At 38.8% G+C, this 20146-nt stretch overlaps 1 protein-coding gene across 5 annotated transcripts in view; it reads right to left on the bottom strand.

The window, feature by feature from the left end:
* The window catches only part of STK39 (serine/threonine kinase 39), a 267366-nt gene that overhangs the window by 188937 nt on the left and 58283 nt on the right, over window positions 1-20146 (bottom strand). For all 5 annotated transcript variants that reach the window (XM_016165366.2, XM_036236021.1, XM_016165365.2 and 2 more), the window contains exons 3-5: window positions 13444-13552; window positions 10136-10277; window positions 8870-8925 (exon numbers count right to left, since the gene is read on the bottom strand). In XM_016165366.2, the coding sequence (XP_016020852.2) occupies window positions 8870-8925; window positions 10136-10277; window positions 13444-13552 (307 nt within the window). The remainder of the gene's footprint in view (window positions 1-8869; window positions 8926-10135; window positions 10278-13443; window positions 13553-20146) is intronic.

Genomic DNA, 20146 nt, shown 5'->3' with positions numbered 1-20146 from the left:
TGAAGTATAATATACAGCAGTTGTCAGAATTTAGTGTGTATCACAATCATTAGAGGCCTTCTTAAAATATGAATTTCTGGGTCTTACCTTCAGAGTTTCTGATTCAGCTGGTCCAGGGACGAAAAGCACAAGAATTTGCATTTTCATCAAGTTCCCAAAGTGCTGGTGATAGTGCTGATCTAGGAGCATACCTTGCGAACCACCAGTATAGAGTACACTGATGTGTACAATAAAGAAAAATTGATCCGGGGTTAGAGATATGGAGAAGGGAGCCGCAATTTACCACAGGATGGCCACAGAAGCCTCACTGATGTGACACTTGAGCAGAGAATCTAAAGGGGAGGTACTGAACAAGAGTATCCCAGATAGAGGGAACAGCCAGCGCAAAGGTCCTGAGGCAGGCGCATGCATGACGAGGTGTCCAGTTTGACTGAAATGGAGTGAGGGAGCGGGAGGAAGAAGAAAATGAAGTTAACATGATAATGAGGAGCCAGATCTCACAAGAGCCAGTAGGCCACCGTACGGATTTTTACTTTACTCTGCAATGGGAAAGCATTGGAGGGTTTTGAATAAAGGCATGATACAAGCCTTTAATTTAGTTTAACAGTATCACTCTGGATGCTATGTGGGGAACTGAGTGCAGAAGGAAAGTCAGTCACTTCTTAGGAAGCAACTACAGTAATCCAGGCAAGAGCTGATGGTGGCTTGGACCAGGATGATAGTAGGGTAGGTGGTATGACATTGTTAACAGTAGGATCTGCTGACGAATTGGACCAGAGGTAGGGTATAAGAGTAAGAGAAGGTTCAAGGACCACCAGACTTCTGGCCTAGTCAATGAAAGGATAAAGCTGCCATTAAAAGAAGTGGGGAAGACTGTGAGAAGGGCAGTTTGTTAGGGAGTGCCTAGAAGTTATAGAGTTCTTCTGTATGGCAGTTATACAATCTGTAGAGTTGAAAGGAAATTTGAGAACCCAAGAACATCGTTTCACAGGTGATAGATACGTGGCCAGCAAAGACCTTGGCAGAGGGTATGAGGTAAGTTAGTGACCCAGGATAACTGGATAACCCTGGCTACTGGTGTCCTCAAGAGTACTCTGTGAAAACAAATGTTAAACTATATTCTACAGAGTATAAAAACAAGTTAACTCTATTTAAAATTCCTAAAAATCTCTAATCTATGTATCATGCAGTAAGTTATACAGTTCCACGTTTCACTTTTCACCAGGGAAGGATCATTTTTTGTTATAACAAATGGAGGTTCTGGGAAACAAAAAAATAAATCAAAAAAAAAAAAAAAAAAGATCCAGCAAAGAACTGACTTGAATTGCTCTGCTCTCAATCTAAAAACCGTTGTTTTTCCCAGACCTTAACAGCTTGTGGTAATATATAAAATTTAATTTAATAATGACACAGAAGGCCTTTAAAAGCAGGAAGAAAGAATGGGAGGGAGAGAGAGGAGGGAAGGAAGAAGGGAGGGAAGAAGCAAGGGAGAAGGAAGACTGAGGCCATCTGCCTCATGTCCTCCTAGACACTCTTCCTTGATGCTCAGCCCTGTCCCCCTGCAGCTCAATGTGCACAGCTGAGGAAAAAATTCCAGGAGGAGAGCGAAGTGATTCTCCCCATTGGGATCACCCAGTAAGACCTTCTAAAGTTGTTGCTCAAACAACTGCTCGCAGCTGTTAGAGAATGGGAAGCTGTTTGAAATCTCCCCAAGTGCTTCTTAGGGATGGTGTACAGATGGGATGGAAAACTAAGTTTCCAGAACTGACTGCTTCCTCAGTTCATGCTAGTTTCACAAATGTTACCATTTATCAAGATGCCAAGATCCATGGGGCCACATTAATGTGCTGTCCTTATTAAACCAAAAAAAAAAGAACACATGGGAATTTTGCCATAGTTTGTTAAACCATAATTCATGCAATTATAAACTTCCTGAGACTCAAACCACAAATGTTTAGTTCACTATAAAGCCTCCTAAAGATTTTAATTTCATTTATACTCTATTTTTTTTTAGTGTGCCCAATGTCTCTTAATTTGTGTGCTCTGCTTCACTCTTCCTTGGCATTATTAATCATTTCCCTGTCAGCCGGCTAAGGCAGGGCTTGCCTAAAATCAGAGCTGAAAATGTTTATTAAAAAATTATCTTCAGCCTTTAAAACTATGCACTAGTTTATGCAGCTACATATTTTAAATATTTTCACTTCCCTCTCTATTAAGCTGATATATTCCTCCTCATCTGAGCTTTCAGCTACGCCTTACACACACACCATCTACCACCATCAGGCCCGGGCACAGGCACAGCCTGCTGAGACAGGGTGTCCAGCCACCTGCAGTTCAGCTCACACTGACCAAAAGTTCACGAACACCTGCCATGCGTCAGGCACTACTGGGAGGTGTTGAGATGAAAACCACATAGCTTCTACTGCTATTAAGTATATGGCCTGGAAGGAAGAGCGGAACATAGAGACCCAATTTCAGTACCATGTCATAGGCCATGCCCTAAATCGAGTTGTGAAAGAGAAGTGAGCCAGATAAAGAAGGGGGATCGTGAAGAAGCACCAGAGAGCACTGGTGGAGGAGGCTGCAAAAGCAGGCAGGGCCTTCGTATGCTGCATGCGGGAGCTGGGGGCTTCAGCAAGTTTTAAACTTTATGCCCTGGTCAGATCTGCATTGTCGATTTTCCACTCTGGTGATATTAAGGAAATCGAAGGAGTAAAGAAGGAGGGAGAACAGAACGATATGGCAGAAGGTCAGATAGGTGCTCAAAGTCTGGCCCCCCAAGTCACCTTGCAATCTTATAACGCCCTAAATAATTAAAGAGCGCATCCCTATTTTAATATGAAAGCAATAGAACCTAACTAATCCTAAACTGTAATGTGCATTAACTCCTTTAACCCTACAGTATTCTCCCATTGCACAGATGTGGAACCTGAGGTGCAGAGGTTAAATATCTTGGTTATAGGAACAGAAGGAAAGTGCCAGCAAGAGGACCCACACTCTCGTTCGTAAGACGTTATGTCATCGATTCCTGATCTGGAGGTCTCAGGGGCTTTCAGAGCTTTCTGATACTAATCAGAGAGCACACAGGGTGCCTATATCACCTGCTTGAAGCAGACACAAGAAATGCTTTTTTTTCCCCATCAAAGTGCACTTTACCAAGAGCCAAAAATTAGAGGACAACAAAAGGACCTAGCAGCTATGGGAATAAAAACTCCACCACCTTGCACACCTCAGTCTGGCCCTTTGAGAATAATATCTGAACAATGGAAGCAAGTTAAGTATAGTGAAAAATCCAGGCCTTAAGTATGATGTGAATGGCCTCAGATGATACACTGAGATAAATGTGGTAATAGCTTTCTAGAGTCCTAGGCTGCCTCAGCTGAGTACCAGATTTAATTTGTTAGAAATACTAGGGGTGAGAAATTCACATTTGCATATACACATACCTCTAAAAGGCAAAAGTAAGTGAAAATGAGCATAAGCTCTACCTTATATAATGCAGGTATACTTCTAGAAAGTTCTTTAGAAAACGAATGTTTTGAAATCAGTATTTTTAAAGTACATTAGGAGCAGTCAATATTTAGAAGAATTCTAAGATAAATATATCTGTAGTGGGTACCCCACAAGGACCTGTCTTATGTAAATTTCTGTTTGCTTAGAATAGCATCTCTCATTAATTCTGGACAAACAGGCTTAGTCACTTGCCAAAGTGCTAAGCTCTTCCTGACAATATGATAGAGCATCAGATTGGAAAATAAAATGCCAGGCCACAAGAAGAGCATGACATTCAAATAGCCACTCCTTCTATCACGTATTATAGCAAAAAGTATTACACTTACCAAGGTATCCTACCCAAGTTTATTATGAGGAAGTCATACCTACAGGTTGTCTGAGCACAGAAGAAATAATAAGAAGTAAAGCAGTCTTCAGGTTTCTATTCACTACATCAAACTTGAAATTTTACAGTCTGAAAAGAGTGTGCTTAACCCTGTACCAAATGATACCTAAGATGATTGCTTCTCCTATCCCCTAAAACCTTACCAGTGATGCTATGTGTCTCAACTTGAAAAAGGAGAAAAGGTGCTGAATATGTTCCCTGGCACAAAATATCCAGATTTAGAAGTCTCTTTCTGAAAACCCCACAGATGTGGGGTTACAGGCTCTGGAGCCAGACTGCCTGAATCTGAAGCCTGACTCCATCCCTTATTCTACATGTGACCTGGGCACCTGCCTTCCCCTCCCTGAACCTTAGCTTCTATCTGTAAAATGAGCATAAAAACAGCACCTTCCCCATGGGGCTATGGTAAGGACCTAATAAGTCACAGAATGCTCAGCACATGAACTTGGCCTGGCACACAGGACGCACTCAATATACATACATTAGTTACTAATCTTATAACCACGGTCAATAAAAATGTATACAATTCCCACAGAATTTGTACTGTTGGAAACAGATGCATGCATATTAGCCTTATTCACTAAACTGGCTGCATAATAAGGTTAGAGAATTCGTTTTCCCTTTCCTAACAAAAAATTCTGAGAAAGGGAATATATATGCAGTAGAGTGAGTGATATTTTCTGAATAAAAAGTATGTTTTCTATTAGAACGGCAAAAATGCTCTTTTTAAAAACAATGCTTATAATAATACTCTCAAGGCAAACAAACATTACACTCAAAGAAACAAATGCAAACTTCTCCCCTGCTTAACTTTTATTTCAAAAATCAAGGCCTAAAGAGCATAAAGATATAAAAAGAAGAGGGTGCAAAGAGTCTGAGTAAAAACAATGCATCATTTGTCCAAATGTAATAGGTAGTAACAAAAAGAGACGGTTTAGCTCTGCTGTAGCTGTGAGTCTCTGCTTCCAACTCTCTTGCCCACCTCCTCTATTTCCCCTGCCAGATAAAGATGCCAGCAAAAGACTGGAAGACTCCTAGTCCTAGTTTTTATTTGGCGAGTGACCAACTGCCTGACCGAGTAGTCAAACTCCTATAAAACAAGGGTAGCAGAAGCATCTACCTGTTCCAAGGAAACATTCCAAATGCTTTGAAAGCAAAAATCTTATTTTATATTTAAAACTAAAAGAAAATTAATTTTAAATACTGTATGAATTCAAAGTTGTGCATAGGTCAGAGAATACTGAGAAAATTAAATGTGAATTCTAAAAAGCTATAGCTCCCAAGATATAGAGACAGCAATTTAAATGCGTGCTAATCCACCATTATGGGTTGCCATCTGGAAATGGCAATTCCAGTTTGTGTTATTTGTTACATAAGCATCAAGTCACAGACACACAAAAAAGGTACCAATAAACCCCAGGCTGTACACAAAGTCCTTACTATGTGCCAGGCACTGTTCAAAGCACTTTACACACTGACTCGTTCAATCCTCACGACAACCAGGCAGTGACTTCTGCATGTGCCCTTCAGGAACCCAGCAGCACCCACAGTGCAAGTGCAAACTGGATTACACTAAACACCACCACCCACAGTGAGGAAAAATCCCCAGAGGCCTGAGAGGGGGAGACAAAGTCAGGAAATCTTACCTCATGGGATCCTAACTAGAAAAGAAAAGGACAAGGTGCTCCGGAAGGTACTCAAGTCATTAATCTGAGAAGAATAATGGGATAGGGTGACTGGTAGAGGAAGACAGGGGTTGACCCACCTCCATGTTTCAGAGGCAGTTCACTGCTGTTTTGATCCTCTTAGTGAGAAATGACCATTTTAGCACAAAACGGAGAAAATTAGTGGCTGTTCCTTGTCATCTTAGAGCAAGATTGATGGCAAGTTAACTTCTAAGTTCTATAATTGGTAAGCCTGACCTTTTTATAACTCATAAAGCCCCTAGGAGCTGAACATCTCACAAGATAAATCTGAGGTGCATGCGATCTCCAGGCAGGGCAAGGGAGAGTGGGTGTGACCCTGCTGGTGGTAGCAACAGGAGCCACAGTAGTAGTAGTATTCGAAGTAGCAGCAACAGCCACAGTAGAGCAGCAGCTGTCGATATTTACTGCATGCCTATTATATGCTGGATATAAAGAGCCTCCTTTGATTTCACAAAAATGATGAGGTGGGTTATAATGGTATTCCCTTTTAAGGAAACTGAGTCCTAAAGGGGTTAGGTAAATTGACCAAGGTCACAGAACTTGGGTGGTGATCTGGGAATTTCAACCAAGCCTGATGATCCCAGAGCTTGTGCTCTTAACATTCAGACTACTCCAGTGCTGAATGGTTTGAAGCTTTTGTCCACAAATTTTCTCAGTTGTCACTTGTTTAGTTGAAGTACTTTTTTCGAAGTGCCCCTAATCTCTATTGAAAGAAGACAAGATATACATACATAAGGCACTAACTTAGATGCCTCAAGAATGAAATTCAACATTAATAATAAAAGCCACCAAAGTAGGGAGAGAGAAGACAGATGAATCAAGAATGGCCAAAGACTGATAATTGCTGAAGCCAGGTGATGGGTACAAGAGGCTTCTTCCAATATTCTCTCTACTCCGGGCTGTGTTTGAAATTTTTCATAATAAGAGGTTCAAAAAAAATGGCATTGGCTACTGAGAATTCAAGTTTACTGAGTCATTTCCTTTCATTTGTTTTACTAGGTTTAAAGTTCAAAATGTTATAAAAGGTATACACTAGGCAGTCTACCACCTGTCCCATCATCCTTCTAGTGTTTCTTTGTACAAATACATGAAGATATTCTTATTTCTCATTTCTTTCGCAAGAAGTAGCAGACTACACACGCTGTATTCCACTTTATTGTATTCATTGAACCAAGTCATGCATAGAAACTGTTTTGTCCTCCATAACACAGATCATTCCATAATGTAGATATACCATACACCATATTTAACTGGGACACCTAAGTTGTTTCCAGTCTTTCGCTGTCACAAACAATGCTCCAATAAACTTACGCTGTCTGTTCCTATTTACTGCCCACGTTTTTGCTTGTACTAATAAGCATTTCTCACATTTATGTACTTGTTGTAACAACCCTATAAGCAGGGGAGGATCCAGGTTTCACGGAACCTCAAGTTTATACAATTTGGAAGACTCTCTTTAAAACAGAGAAAAGAAAATTATAAATACAAAATTAGGTACAAATGTGTCTACTTCTTTAAAATTAAAAAATCGTATCAATTCACTGGAGTCTTAAAAGATTCACAGACTTTCTTCTGGGACATTTTCAGAAAATTTAACAAAAATGCTTACATAGAAATACTTTCAGATCACAGACTGATTTCTCCTCTCCACCTAGAACATTCTGTAACTCCCAGAAGCACACTTCACTTACAGGATCCTGAATCTTGAGTTTCAACAGCTGCAGAGAAAATCTGTATCTCCTTGAATGATAGGCATTATCATCACCACCTCACAGGTGGGGAAACTGAGATTTAGAGATGCAATCGCTTGCCCCACGTTGCACAGTGGGTATTAAGTCAGGCCAGTTGGAGTCCAACGCCTTCATGCTTCACTGATATGCAGAGTGCCTCCCCAGTGATCTTAAACCATGGCTGTATTTGACCAAATTTGTCTTTTTAGAGGGGAGAATTAATAAAATATCACAGTTCTTCAGAGAAGAAACATTTGATTTGAACCAAATTCTCAGTTTCTCTTCTGTATTTTCAAAACATCTTTGCTCTCCTTTAAAAAATAAAATAAAATAAAGTCCCCTTAAATGTATCTAACTAACTAAATACAGAGCCAAACATCAGCACTTGCGCTTGTCATACAGGGCAGGGCAGCACCTGACAGGTTCTCTGGCACCCGGAGAGGGGTAAACAATGAATCAATGGGATGACTCGAGGCTTTTCCTTTTGTTGAGCATATGTTTGTTTTCTACGGAAACGCTTGCATTTCTAATAATAACCCCAGACCCTCGAATTTGTTTAGAAACAAGACTAGGACCAAGGACTGTGATCAACTTTGCTCGAATAACTAAATTCATGTGAAGACCCTAAACTGATGCTAAAAGATAGGACTCTTCCACTCCAACTCAAAAAGAAACACATTAGGCTGATTCAACATTTGCGGCAAACTTCAACATTCTTCAACAATAGATGCCAGATCAGTGATTCTCACCAAGGATGCTGCTAGTAATATTTAATGTCTGGAGCCAGATGGCTGAACGCCCTGCAATGACAGGGACAGTGCACTACAAGGAAGTACTGTCCAATCAAAAATGTCAAAAGCAGTGATGGCTGAAAGGATTGCTGAGACAGACCTTCATGGACATGGGATAAAACAAGAGTCATTATGGATATGGCCACATTTTATTCCCGGTCATTCAGGTTATTCTGGGAACAATAACAAAATGTACATAGAGGGCCCTTGTCTGATGCATTCTCTCAGCAGACATTTATTTGTCTGCATGCCTACCACCTGTCAAGAATATTGCTGGGTAGGGTCAGATTCAAGAGAAAAGTAAGCCCTATATTTTAAGAGCTCACAATTCTTTCAGGCACCTTTTTGTAAATAAAAGGTTTTAAATTAATGTGTATGATGTTTTAAACTTTCAAATTCATCAAAAAAACTCAAAAGTACTTTTCTACAGTTATATAAACATCACCATTATTCACTCTGAAAGGTAAAAAAATATATATGATAAAATTTAAAGTAAAATTATTCTTAACCAAAAAGTTATGTTCTAAAACTGCATTTACTAATAGGATGATCCAACAAAGATATATCAAAACAATACGAAAACATGTTCTATCTCAGAACCAAACATTCTATAACAGGGCAGCCAGGTACATTCTTAAAACGAATTACATGCATTTATTTATTTCTTAGAAACAATTCTACATTCCCTGGAACTGTAACACTTCTATAAATAAGTAAAGAATTTTTCATCTTAATCAGGTATACCTGCTATTTGCACTGAACCATCCTCACCCAGAAGGATATTACCAGCTTTCAAATCCCTATTAGAAAAAAAAAAAAAAATGAAGAATGAATTGTGGGGTACAGATATTACATTACAAAAATTCACTCAGAAAGATTTTAAAACATATTTAATGCAGCTATTTAACATTATTATTGAAAAATACTGAAATTATACCATAGGTTTTAAACGTTACAAGAATACATTGTGATTTTATAGTGTGCTCCTGAAGGGTGGTTAGGATTTTAGTAACAAATATTTTATGTGAAATCATTACCCAGGTTTAATTAAATCAATAGTGAGTAGATTCTTTATGTTACACAGTTAGAGATTATCCATACATTCACAAGACTATCAATTTATAAAGAATTAAAACCCAATCTATAGTAAACTAATCTAGTTTCACTTAAATTCGTCTGTAGTGTAATTCCAAATTAATCCTATCGGTGTGTTTAAACAACGGATTTGATCAGTCTCTCCTCTGGAAAGATATTGATTACAAATACTGATTATAATATTTTATAATATATTACTTAACTATATAGAAGTGTGCTGAGTAGTCTTAACACTTAAAAAATGGACAATTTACAATTTATAAATTTGATTTCCAAAGTAATATTTTTTTCTAATTATTGAAAGACAAAGTAAATAGTAAACATATAGCTCACTTATAGTTCAGGGTAGGAGAATTACAATATTAGTATTACTGGTAAATGCTTATCTACTTGCAACTATTCCTAAGACCCCCAAATAACGCTAACCCACTTGAAATACCAGGCACTCATATTCTATGCTATTTGGCTATCTAAAGAATAGGCATTTTATTCACAAAAGAAGATGAAATTAGTGCCTCCTTCCTTCTTACCACCATGTAGAAACTAATTACCATATTACAATGTTTGAAAGAGTCTTGCCTGTATTAGAAAGGTAGAAATGCTATCCAGTTCAAATGAACATACTTCAAGAGCAGTATGTTAACTGATTTTTTAAATGAGTACGCTCAATACTTTTTATGTTCTGCTCTTATTCAGTGAAAGCAGATAAACCAATCTTGAGGACACCAATATAATTCATCGATATTTACTTTCTCATTTCTTTCTTAAGTACTTTTTCCCCATCCACTCAGCTGGTCTAAGTTAAAAATAATGTCAATACCAACCTACCTGCGATGTGTGTTTCCTTAACATTCTTTATTAATTAGGCCTAAAGACACAAACAGCTGAATTTAAACATTTCTGCAGAGGCCATACCTATGAATCTGACCATTTCTGTGTAGATAGTCTAAGCCTTCCAAAACTTCTTTAAGAATTGTTGCTATTATTGCCTCTTCCAGAACTCCATTCTTATGTTCTCCTCGGTTGACGATGTATTTTATGATATCCAACATTGAACCTAAGTGGATGGACAGAAGAACTGAAAAAATTGGATAAGCAACCTTCATTACCTTTCCAGAATAGGGCTCCCTATTTAGAAAACTAAATGAAAACATCAAAATGTCAGAGGATTTTTGTTTGTTTGTTTAACACAACTGTTCCCAAGGCACACGAATGATTGCATGGCAGCCCATGACCGGAAACACTAAATGCGAGTGTATAAGCGTACTTTCGGTGGAACTAAATGAGGAAGATTCTGGGTCAAGAACCAGAAGACTGTCAAGGGACACTTCACAGTGAGTCCCTTTTGCCTGAACATACAGTTGGTTTCAGACTTAAAAGAGGGTTCAAGATGTCTGAACTGAAAAAGAAAGGAACTGGAGGCCAGGAGAAAGCCAGCACTGAACTGCTGAGAGTGAGCGGCATAGCTCTTCTGGGAAGTCTGAAACAGGTGGGAGGGGAGGAAAAAAAGTATGTTGCTTCTAGACCTCTGCTTACAACCAGAAGGTTCCTTTGTGTGACTCTAGGCAATCTTTATTTTCACCTACTTGTTGCTTGATGTCTTGACTTTTATAATAGAGAAATAAATATACAATACTTAGTTACTATAAATAGATTAGCACTGTAAATTTTGTAAATTTGGCACTGTAAATTCATGCTTCAACACATATTAATTAATAATCCAGACCTCTGGGTTATTTTAAAAACCATAAATACCTGGGGGCTCAACATTTCTGAAGAGCTAACAAATAGCTTACCTCAGGACCTGAATTTGGCTCTAGGCCTTCTATGATTAACTAAGCGGAGTAGGTTTCCTCATCAGATATAACTACGCCAGACTAGCCACCCACCCTTCATTAAGAGATTTAATGTGATAAAATATCATAGAAGAAAACAAGTGCATATTTTCTAATTCAGAGAGAAACAAAACGACCATTTATTCATTGACTCTTGAATTTCTGGATCATTTAGAAAGTGATGCTTCCAAAAATATCGTATTTTTACCTTATAAGGCTATTCCACACCAGGCATATGTGTAAGGCATATCAGGCATACATGTATGCTGAAAGACAAGTGAGCAAAAGTCCACATCTGCCCATATCCCCTTCCCTGTAGAAACCTGTTTAAAATCTGTTCCTCTTACCTACTTAAGCCCAGGAGGCTAAACTGTACTCTTAAAGACACTGAAATTTCCTATCAAGTCCTTGGGAAAGGGGACAGGGGATATTCTCACACTTACAACAGGTTAATTAGAATAAAAGTAAAGAACGTAAGTAAAACCTTCAGCTTGAACAAAGTATTTGGGGCTATCCAGGGTCCTAGGTTACCAGAATTTCTCATTTCCTCAGAGTTGGTGGACCCCTACAGGAAGAGATTAGGTTAAGATCATCTTATTCATAAAGAAACATCCTTCCCAGGATCAAAAAACCAGGCCTGACACTGGACACTGCAGTCCAGTTCCAACAGGCTTCCGTTAGCTTTTTTCCTTCCTTTTTTTCTTTTCTTTTTTAATTAAAGACCAAAGTAGGCACTCAAGGAAACAGTGACTAATAAGATTGACAAGACTGGGAACAGAACTGAACTAAGAGCTACAGACTTCCTGCTGAGGCCCACACAGGCAGACCCAAGGCAATTATAATGCGTTCCTCATCTCATTTCTGGGCCTCTGCTTGATCCAAGATAGTTTGTTTAAAAAAAAAAAAAAAATTAAATGCCTCCCTGGTTCAGCCTTAGCTGGAAACGGGCCTGCAGATAAAAATGGGCTCTACAATATAAATCCTGCCACGCCAGTTTTGGCTTCATCTAGGCACTGCAAAATGTTCTCCTCTGCTCCTAAACCATACTTCATGTCTCAGGAAGATGCACAGGAATGACGCTCTGAGAAGGGAGCACGCTAGAGAAGCAGGTATGCTAGATGTTAGGAAGGCCATCGCTCAGGCTTTCTGAGCTTCAGTTTTCCAGTCTGTAAAATGAAGATGATAATACTTCCAGCATAGCTTTTAAGTCACAAATTCCAGCACTAATAGTTACTATGAGTGTGACGTTGGGCCAGCTGCTTAACTCTCTTGAGCGTTGATGTACTTCCTGAAAAACAAGGATGGTGACACCTGCCATTCAAGGATTTTGTGCACATTAAAGGAAATAAAGTAAGTAAATCACTTTGAACACAGTCTAGCCACAGAGTAAGTGCTCAATAAAGTTAATGGTTATCATTATCATTCCCTATCAAACGGTGACATTAAAAGATTAAAAGAAATAAAATACAGGAATGAAAAAGTACCTTAAAATTAAATCGTCCATAGCTTTTATAACTTCAGTGATCTGAAGCTTGTGAAGGAAAATTAGTTTTCCTTCCCAAGTGCAAACATAAGATGAAAATAGTTCTACTTCTGATCAATACTTCTGAGCACGTAATTTAGCGTGCAGCAAGTTTCTCTCCATTTCAGTTGACACAACATTTACTGAGTGCCCACTGCGTACCAGGTTCAATAAATTAGAAGTTCAATAGCCTGTGCTTTCTTCATAAAGTCCACAATCTAAATCTGCACTGTCCGACACTGCAGCCACTAGCTGCTTGAGTTATTTAAACATAAGCTCATTAAAATTGGATAGAAATTCAGTCTCTCAGTAACACTAGACACGTGTCAAGTGCCCAAAAGCCACGTGGAACTAGTAGAAACTAGACAGTGCAGCTACAGAACATGTCCATCACCATGGAACTTTTTATTATCAATATATTGCAATGTGTTAAGGACTTGAAGTGTTAAAAATTAAGGGTTTAAAGAAAAAAGACTGGTTAGCTTTTTGGAGAGAAAAGGGGTGGCTGCAGAGAGGAGGTGACCTTTTAGGACTTGAAAATATGGAGGGGGACGGATAGATAGATCTAGGGCTGAGGAGTAGCACAAGTGAGGGCGCAGAGATATCAGAGTACGCAGGTATTTAGGGAGTCTAACCTACACCAAGAAAACCAGAGTAGATGACTCGTATTCTAGAAGTTAGGCTGAGTTATGAAGGGCTTTGAGAATATCAAGGTGAAAAAATCTGGACTTTATTCTCTAAGCAAATAATAAACCAAACAAAACTTTTAAATATGAGTGTGAGAGGGTCAAATCTTATTCAATATGCGGGCTCACACAAAAGGAAAACAAACAAACAAATAAGCAACAATAATAAAATCCACTTACCTCCACTTAGTAATTTCATGACCAGCCAAAGTTCATCTTTTACCACAAAAGAGGTGTAATAGGTCACTACGTTAGGATGGCTGCACTGACTCATGGCTTGAATTTCTTTCTACAAGGAGAACAAAATGTGACATAGCACCATGGGATGAAGATCAGGAAGCAAAACACAAGTAAACCATAGTTGAGTATCTGGTTAACTTTCCTACTTAAAAGCATACTGGGCAGGGGGACGGGGGAAGGCGTTGCCTAAACCATTACTTCAAAGAAGCTACATAAGAACTGGCCCTCTCACCCTCCTCACCAACTTACTAGAATTAGAAAGGCCTCTACAGGAGGACACAGAGCCCAGTAGACCAGCCATAGCACAGAGGAACTGCAAATGAGCACATCGTCCAAACGACCCCTGCTCAGCCACCACAGAGCCCGCCACACATGACTAAGTGCCTCCGACCTACACTGAAAGCCCCTACAGAGAGATAAAAACCTGGTTGAGTTATTGGGAGACATGGGTTCCGGAGCCAGCCTGAACTCTGGTGGGTCTTAGCTCCTCCCTCAGGCAAAAGAGGACAACAAGACTATTTCTGTTTCTCAGGACTGCTGTGATGGTCAGTGAAAAAATCCACGCGAAAGTGCTAGAGTATCATTTGCCAAACTATCTTCCATACAGATATTCTATCAAGAAAAAAATGAAAGAGAGCAGAGGGGGATTGGTAAAGTGAAATAAGCTTGAGAAACATCAGATACCAAATCTCACTCTAAATATTAGTATGGTCAGAAGCTCTGAAAAGTCCTACAGTGGATAAACTGTCATAGTTAAATCTATATTTACGGTGTACAAAAACAACGCCTTGTGTGTGTCACAGTTTAGGAAACACTTAAGTAGAGGAAAAAATTTTATGGAAAGACATAAAACAACAAAGCTTTGAGATCAAACAAATGGGAAACTTCAATAAATCACATTTTTCTGCAATAGTCAAGTTCATATTGGTTTTGGTCTGTCATTTTAAGTTATTGCCAGATGACTCCTATAAAGCTTCAGTCAAGTGCTAACCTTCAATCAAAGGTATCGGACCAGCATAATTCTCTTTCAAGGTTCTGTCCAATAACCACAAGAATAACCTAAGGCATTAAAAGAAATCTGATTTATGCTATTATGTATTTATAATACAAGAAAAGTTTATTTATGCATCCTATAAATATTTTCAATAACAATGAGCATCTTGTTAACTTCAAGTTAACTTAAAATTGCCTGACTATACTATTCCAATTTGAGCTGCAATCTTTGCATATTCAGTATTAAGTAATCTTCAAATTACCAAGACCCTATATATCAGATAACTTGGCCAAAATACCATGACATGTAACACATATCTTTAATATATATACTTACTTATATGCTTTGAACCATAGATAAACTCCTAAGAAAATCACTAATTTTTGTATTTTCTTTCCACTGTTTAACCACATTTTCCTTTCATCATTTCCCTCATCCATCTAACTGATTACACAGGTTTTTTCTAAATCTGACTCTCTTCAATTCGGCAGCTCCTGTCCTTCGAACAAGATCTGAAACCCGAGTTCCAGTTTCCATCTGTCTCTGGTGTTAGGTTTGATACCATGAGATGCTTCTGAAGGAGAAATGGAACACTGCCCAGGCCATTCCTATTTCAAGTCACTAGCATCTGTTCTTTGTGGGGATGGCCCACTTTGAAGGCCTGCGGCATTAGGTAGGGTCCTGTTTAAATAGATGTCTCCGTTGCTCACAGAAATGGGAATAATGTTCCTTGAAAAAAATGACTGTTTTACATCTCGACACTTTATATTCAATGTAAATGAATGCCTTTCTAGCTTTCAAATATCAAACTTTTAAATCATTAATCAAAATGCACAACAGACAACCAATGCCCATATGAAAGGAAATTCTTTTGCACTGATGTAAAGTTGGATCAGAGTCTGGAAAAACACGTTCTTTAGCCCTTTGCATTTAGATGGCCTGTATCACTTCCTACCTAGATCAGGTTCTCTGGTACAGCAGTGAGCAGACTGTGTGTGTGGGGGGGGGGGGAGGCGGGGGGAGGGAGGAGCAGGGGCAGTATATGTGCCAGGGGTCGGGGGAGATGCCAGGAGGGAGAGAAACTCTTTTAATTAACCTAGGGAAATATTCTTTTAGATGATTTATGAATATAACTTAAATTCTATTATTTCAAAATTTGGGGTCTTAGAGGTACCAGCTGGACATTTAAAGGTCCTGAGAATGTAAAATGAAAAAAGGGGGAAGGACCCGACACCACACCTACTAACACACCCCCAGGAGCAGTGTAAGGGAAGATGAACGCGGAGGCCAGCGAGTGGACTTGCATCAGTATGGCCGCTCGCCTTCACATTCTCCTTCCGTGCGGCCTCATTGCTCCTCTTCACACCTTGGCCATGGGGTCCATACCCTCCACTCCTACACGGTCTGTTTTGCTGCACAACCTTTCCATGTAGTACAGCCTCTAATACTTAAAACATGATGAAACTTGCCTTGGGGAAAAACACTAGCCTGCCTTGTGCTATCACTGAACCCTTGCGATAAGTAATATTTCTACAAATGGGATGGAAAGACATTTAAAGAAGAGCGACGTGCTCTACCTGCCTATTCAATCCTTATTTTGGTTTATATTTAAACCTTTTGTTTAGTTGCCTTCTATAGAGGTGTAAAATTTATATATTTATATTTTTGCTATGGTTTGAATGTCTGCATCCCCCCCCCCAAAATTCTTAAGTTTATGGTATCAGGAGTTGGGGCCCTTGGAATGTGATTGGATCATAAGTGTGGAGTCCTCATAAATGAGATTAGTGCCCTTATAAGAGAGACCCCAGAGAACTCACTCACCCCTTCTTCCATGGAAGGAAGCAGTGAGAAGTCTGCAAGCTGGAAGACAGCCCCATCCAACCACACTGGAACCCTGAAGTCAGACTTCCAGCCTCCAGAACTATGACTAATAAATTTCTGTTGCTTATAAGCCACCCGGTCTGTGGTGTTTTTGTATCAGCCCAAACTAATTGAGACAATTTTATATATTTTTTAATATTCTCTATTTTGAAAAATACAAATGTCTCTTGAATCAAACAGTCCTTTCGACAGAACTACCTTCTCCATTTCTTTTCGAAACAGTGGTGATGGCCATTTGAGTCCTTCCTTGGTAAGAGTCTATCAGCTAAATTACCCAAGCTTTTCCTAATGCCTTAATTCACTCATCAGGAAGGTGAAGCCATTCATTCCCAAACATAGTCATTTCTTCCTAGCTGTAAAAGTGACAAAAGTACTGGCCAAAGATGAATAAACGGATATGATTTAAAAAAAAAAACAAAAAAAAACAACTTTTAATCCAATTCTTCTACCCTATTCCCTTAATTAGGGCATGATCCATGGAAGAAGTGTGATTTACAGCAACACTTCTCAAACTCAAACATGCACACAGATAACTTAAACCTTGTGAAAATGCAGATTCTGATGCAGTAGGTCTGGGGTGGGGCCTGAAATTCTGCATGTCTAACAGGCTTCCAACTGATGTTGATGCTTCATGTCCAGATACCAGACTATGCGTGGCAAAGTAGTAGAAAGGAGGCCGAGAGGCACATGAATGGAGAGAATGTGAAAGCACAGCCCGAGTGGGAGAGCAGGCCCAGAGGCACCACCCAGCCGAGTCTGACCTAAAGAAACCAAAGTTGGAAATAAGGGAGACTGTAGCATTAACGTGGTTTGCATTTCACAAATATGGGAAAGGGTAAAAAATTTAAAGGAAGAAAAAAAAAACACAAGGTCAAAGTTGGAAGAACTCAAAGAACTCTGAAATCCATGCAGCACATTTCCTAGAACTATAATCAAGGACTGTAACACTGTGACTCCCTCGGTAATCCAATGAAATAAGACTCAGACATGTCGCCAAGTGCCAAACCAAGCAAAGGCACAGTATTTAATTTTCCCTGTGGCTTAAAGAGCTGGATCTGCTCATGCAATTCATCTGAAACATGTCACAAGTGAGATTTCACAAGAGTGGGGAAATTGACCTAAAATGGGGTAGCAAGTAAAAGGCCTTTCTATCTGCTAAAACCGAAGTGGCAGCCACAGCAGCATCCCTCTGCTAGGAACAATGTGGGCGGAAGAGAAATGAAAGAGGGACACCCACATACTGCCACCATGTCAACCGAGCCAAATTTGCCAAACCAAGGCATGACTGACACAGGCTTCTCATGTGGGACACACTAGGTTTGGTGGAAGATACAAAAAAACATGAGTATCCTACCCTGGAAATACGATGACTTGGGAAGAAAAACACTGCCAAAAAAACAAAACCTGGAAAAATGAAAAAAAAAAAAGTGTATAAATAGTTATAAGAGCTTTTCTATAACTGTTATGTGGTGTTTATCCCTCCCCACCAAAAAAAAAAAAAAAAATTTGTTTTCCTATAAATAGTACTGAGGATAAGCAGGAACTGTGATCAACAGGGATGTGACCCAGCAGGAGCCACTTAAGAAGGGCTACAGCTAAGACACAGCTGGCTTCGAAGCTGGCTGTGCACTGACCAGTTTGATAACTTGGGCAAGTTATCCAATATCTTTGAGCCTCAGTCTCCTTTCTGTAAAAGGAGCCTAATAATGCCATCTACACAGGATTGCTGCGACACAAGCAAAATGAGATCTATAAAACTCCCTGCAGAATGCTTAACACAATACAAATGTTAAAAGTCAGTCTCTCAATGTCTCACTTCCCTCTTAGCCTGTGAGCATCTCCATATTGATCACTAACCTCGAGTGTCCCAAGTTCCTGACTGAGCCTCAAAGGCTCAGAGACAGATCCTGGCAGCGGCACTCACCTTTTCCTACAGAAATATCACATAACGCACTCAGTGTGCCCAGCTGGCTCAGGGAGTATCCTGTAATGTGTGAACAAGTCATTGGGCCATAAATGTTTAGCTGTGTTCCTGAGTCTACATTGTCCCCATCTGCATTTTCCTATTTATCTCACTCTCTGTTTAACTTACATCACCTTGTCATACTCCATGAATCCCTTCTGTAATAACGAATCTAAACATGTATTTATGCAAAGGGCTCAGAACAACAAAAAATAAATAAAATAAAATAAGAATTTGGAGATGTAAGAACTAGAAAAAAGTTAAAGCCTAATTTCTTTTGTCCTTTAAGACAAGATTCACATTGAAGAAAAAAAAGCTTAAATGAATTCTGAATTCAAAATATTAAACTATACTTAACAAATTAGCATATTTTCACAAGTTATGTAAATCCTAAGTAGATTCTTTTTTATCTGATATCGGTGGAAAAATATGCTCCTCAGCCTTAGTTCAGAAATCAAACCTACTCAAGCTCTAATATTATGTGCAATTAAATCTGAGGAGATGCTAGATCTACCTTTATTCTAAAGCAGAGGTTCTCCGCCTTGGCTGCACACTGAAATGGCATGGGGAGCTTTAAAAGGTACTAACGCCCGGATCCTGGCCCCAGGGATGCTGATGTAAATTGGTTTAGGATACAGCCTGAGAATGAAAATTTTCAAAAGCTCCTGGAAGATTCTAATGTGCAGCCGAAGTTGAAAACCACTGCTTTCAAGCTAAGCACTAAGATGCATTATTCTTTCAATGAAATGCTGAGAGAAACATCTAGCTCCCAGGCACATTTCCATATTACAAATTAATCTAAAAAGGAAAAAACAGATATGATATACAAATACTATCAAATGAAATATGTATTTCCAAATACAAGAGATAACCAAATACATCTTTAAAATGAATTCAACTCCCTCCAAACATTTAAATAGTTCCTTAAAGTATATGGAGGTAACCATGTTAAATACAAACACTTTGCAGAAATTCATTCTCCAGCTTGTACTTCCATAACATCAGCATCATTAAAAAGGGTAAACTAATCCATATTCATAAATATTTCAATACTTCAAGTAGATTTAAAGAAAGAAAGAAAGAAAGAAAGAAAGAAAAAGAAAGAAAGAAAGAAAGAAAGAAAGAAAGAAAGAAAGAAAGAAAGAAAGAAAGAAAGAAAGAAAGAAAGAAAGAAAACCCAGAGACTTCAATGATTTCAAATGTCAGCCAAGAAAGGGAAGAAAAAAGATTGACAAAGCTCTTATAATAGCAGTACATTTTTCTGGACTGTCATTTTCAATCATGAAAAATGTCATTGAGAGTTTTTTTAAATTATGAAAAATTATACATCGCATATGCAGAAACCTCTTGCCTCTTTTAGATTAAGAGAAGCAATAGGGAAAAACCTACTCAAGGAAGAGTAAGTCCAATATTCTGACTGTACCACTTACTAATGAATCGAGCAATGTCCCTTGCCATTTAGTTAAGATAAATTTCAAGGGAGTTGAAGGTCTGGAAAATCCCTCGACATCAGCAGGGATCACAATGGGTAAATATCTACTTGCTGACAGAACAGAATGTACATCCCAGGGCCTTGGTTATGTCACAAAATTGGGCACTCTGCAAAAAATGTCTTTAAAAAAGCTAAAGAATTTTGCTTAGAAGTGTAGAAGTCACTGGTATAGGTATTTCTTTGAATAGAAACAAGGAAGGAAAAGAAAGAAAAGAATAAAAAAAGTGATGTTGAAAGTAGTATAAGAAAACTCAATTGGAAAGAGCCATTTTCTTTTAGAGTTGGCTACAAAAGATCTTCAGTGGACAGCCAT

This window comes from Rousettus aegyptiacus, unplaced genomic scaffold, assembly GCF_014176215.1.
Source record: "Rousettus aegyptiacus isolate mRouAeg1 unplaced genomic scaffold, mRouAeg1.p scaffold_m13_p_2, whole genome shotgun sequence".
In the NCBI taxonomy this organism is placed as follows: domain Eukaryota; kingdom Metazoa; phylum Chordata; class Mammalia; order Chiroptera; family Pteropodidae; genus Rousettus; species Rousettus aegyptiacus.
The sequence above is the reverse complement of the archived record's forward strand: the minus strand, read 5'-3'. Positions and strand labels throughout refer to the sequence as shown.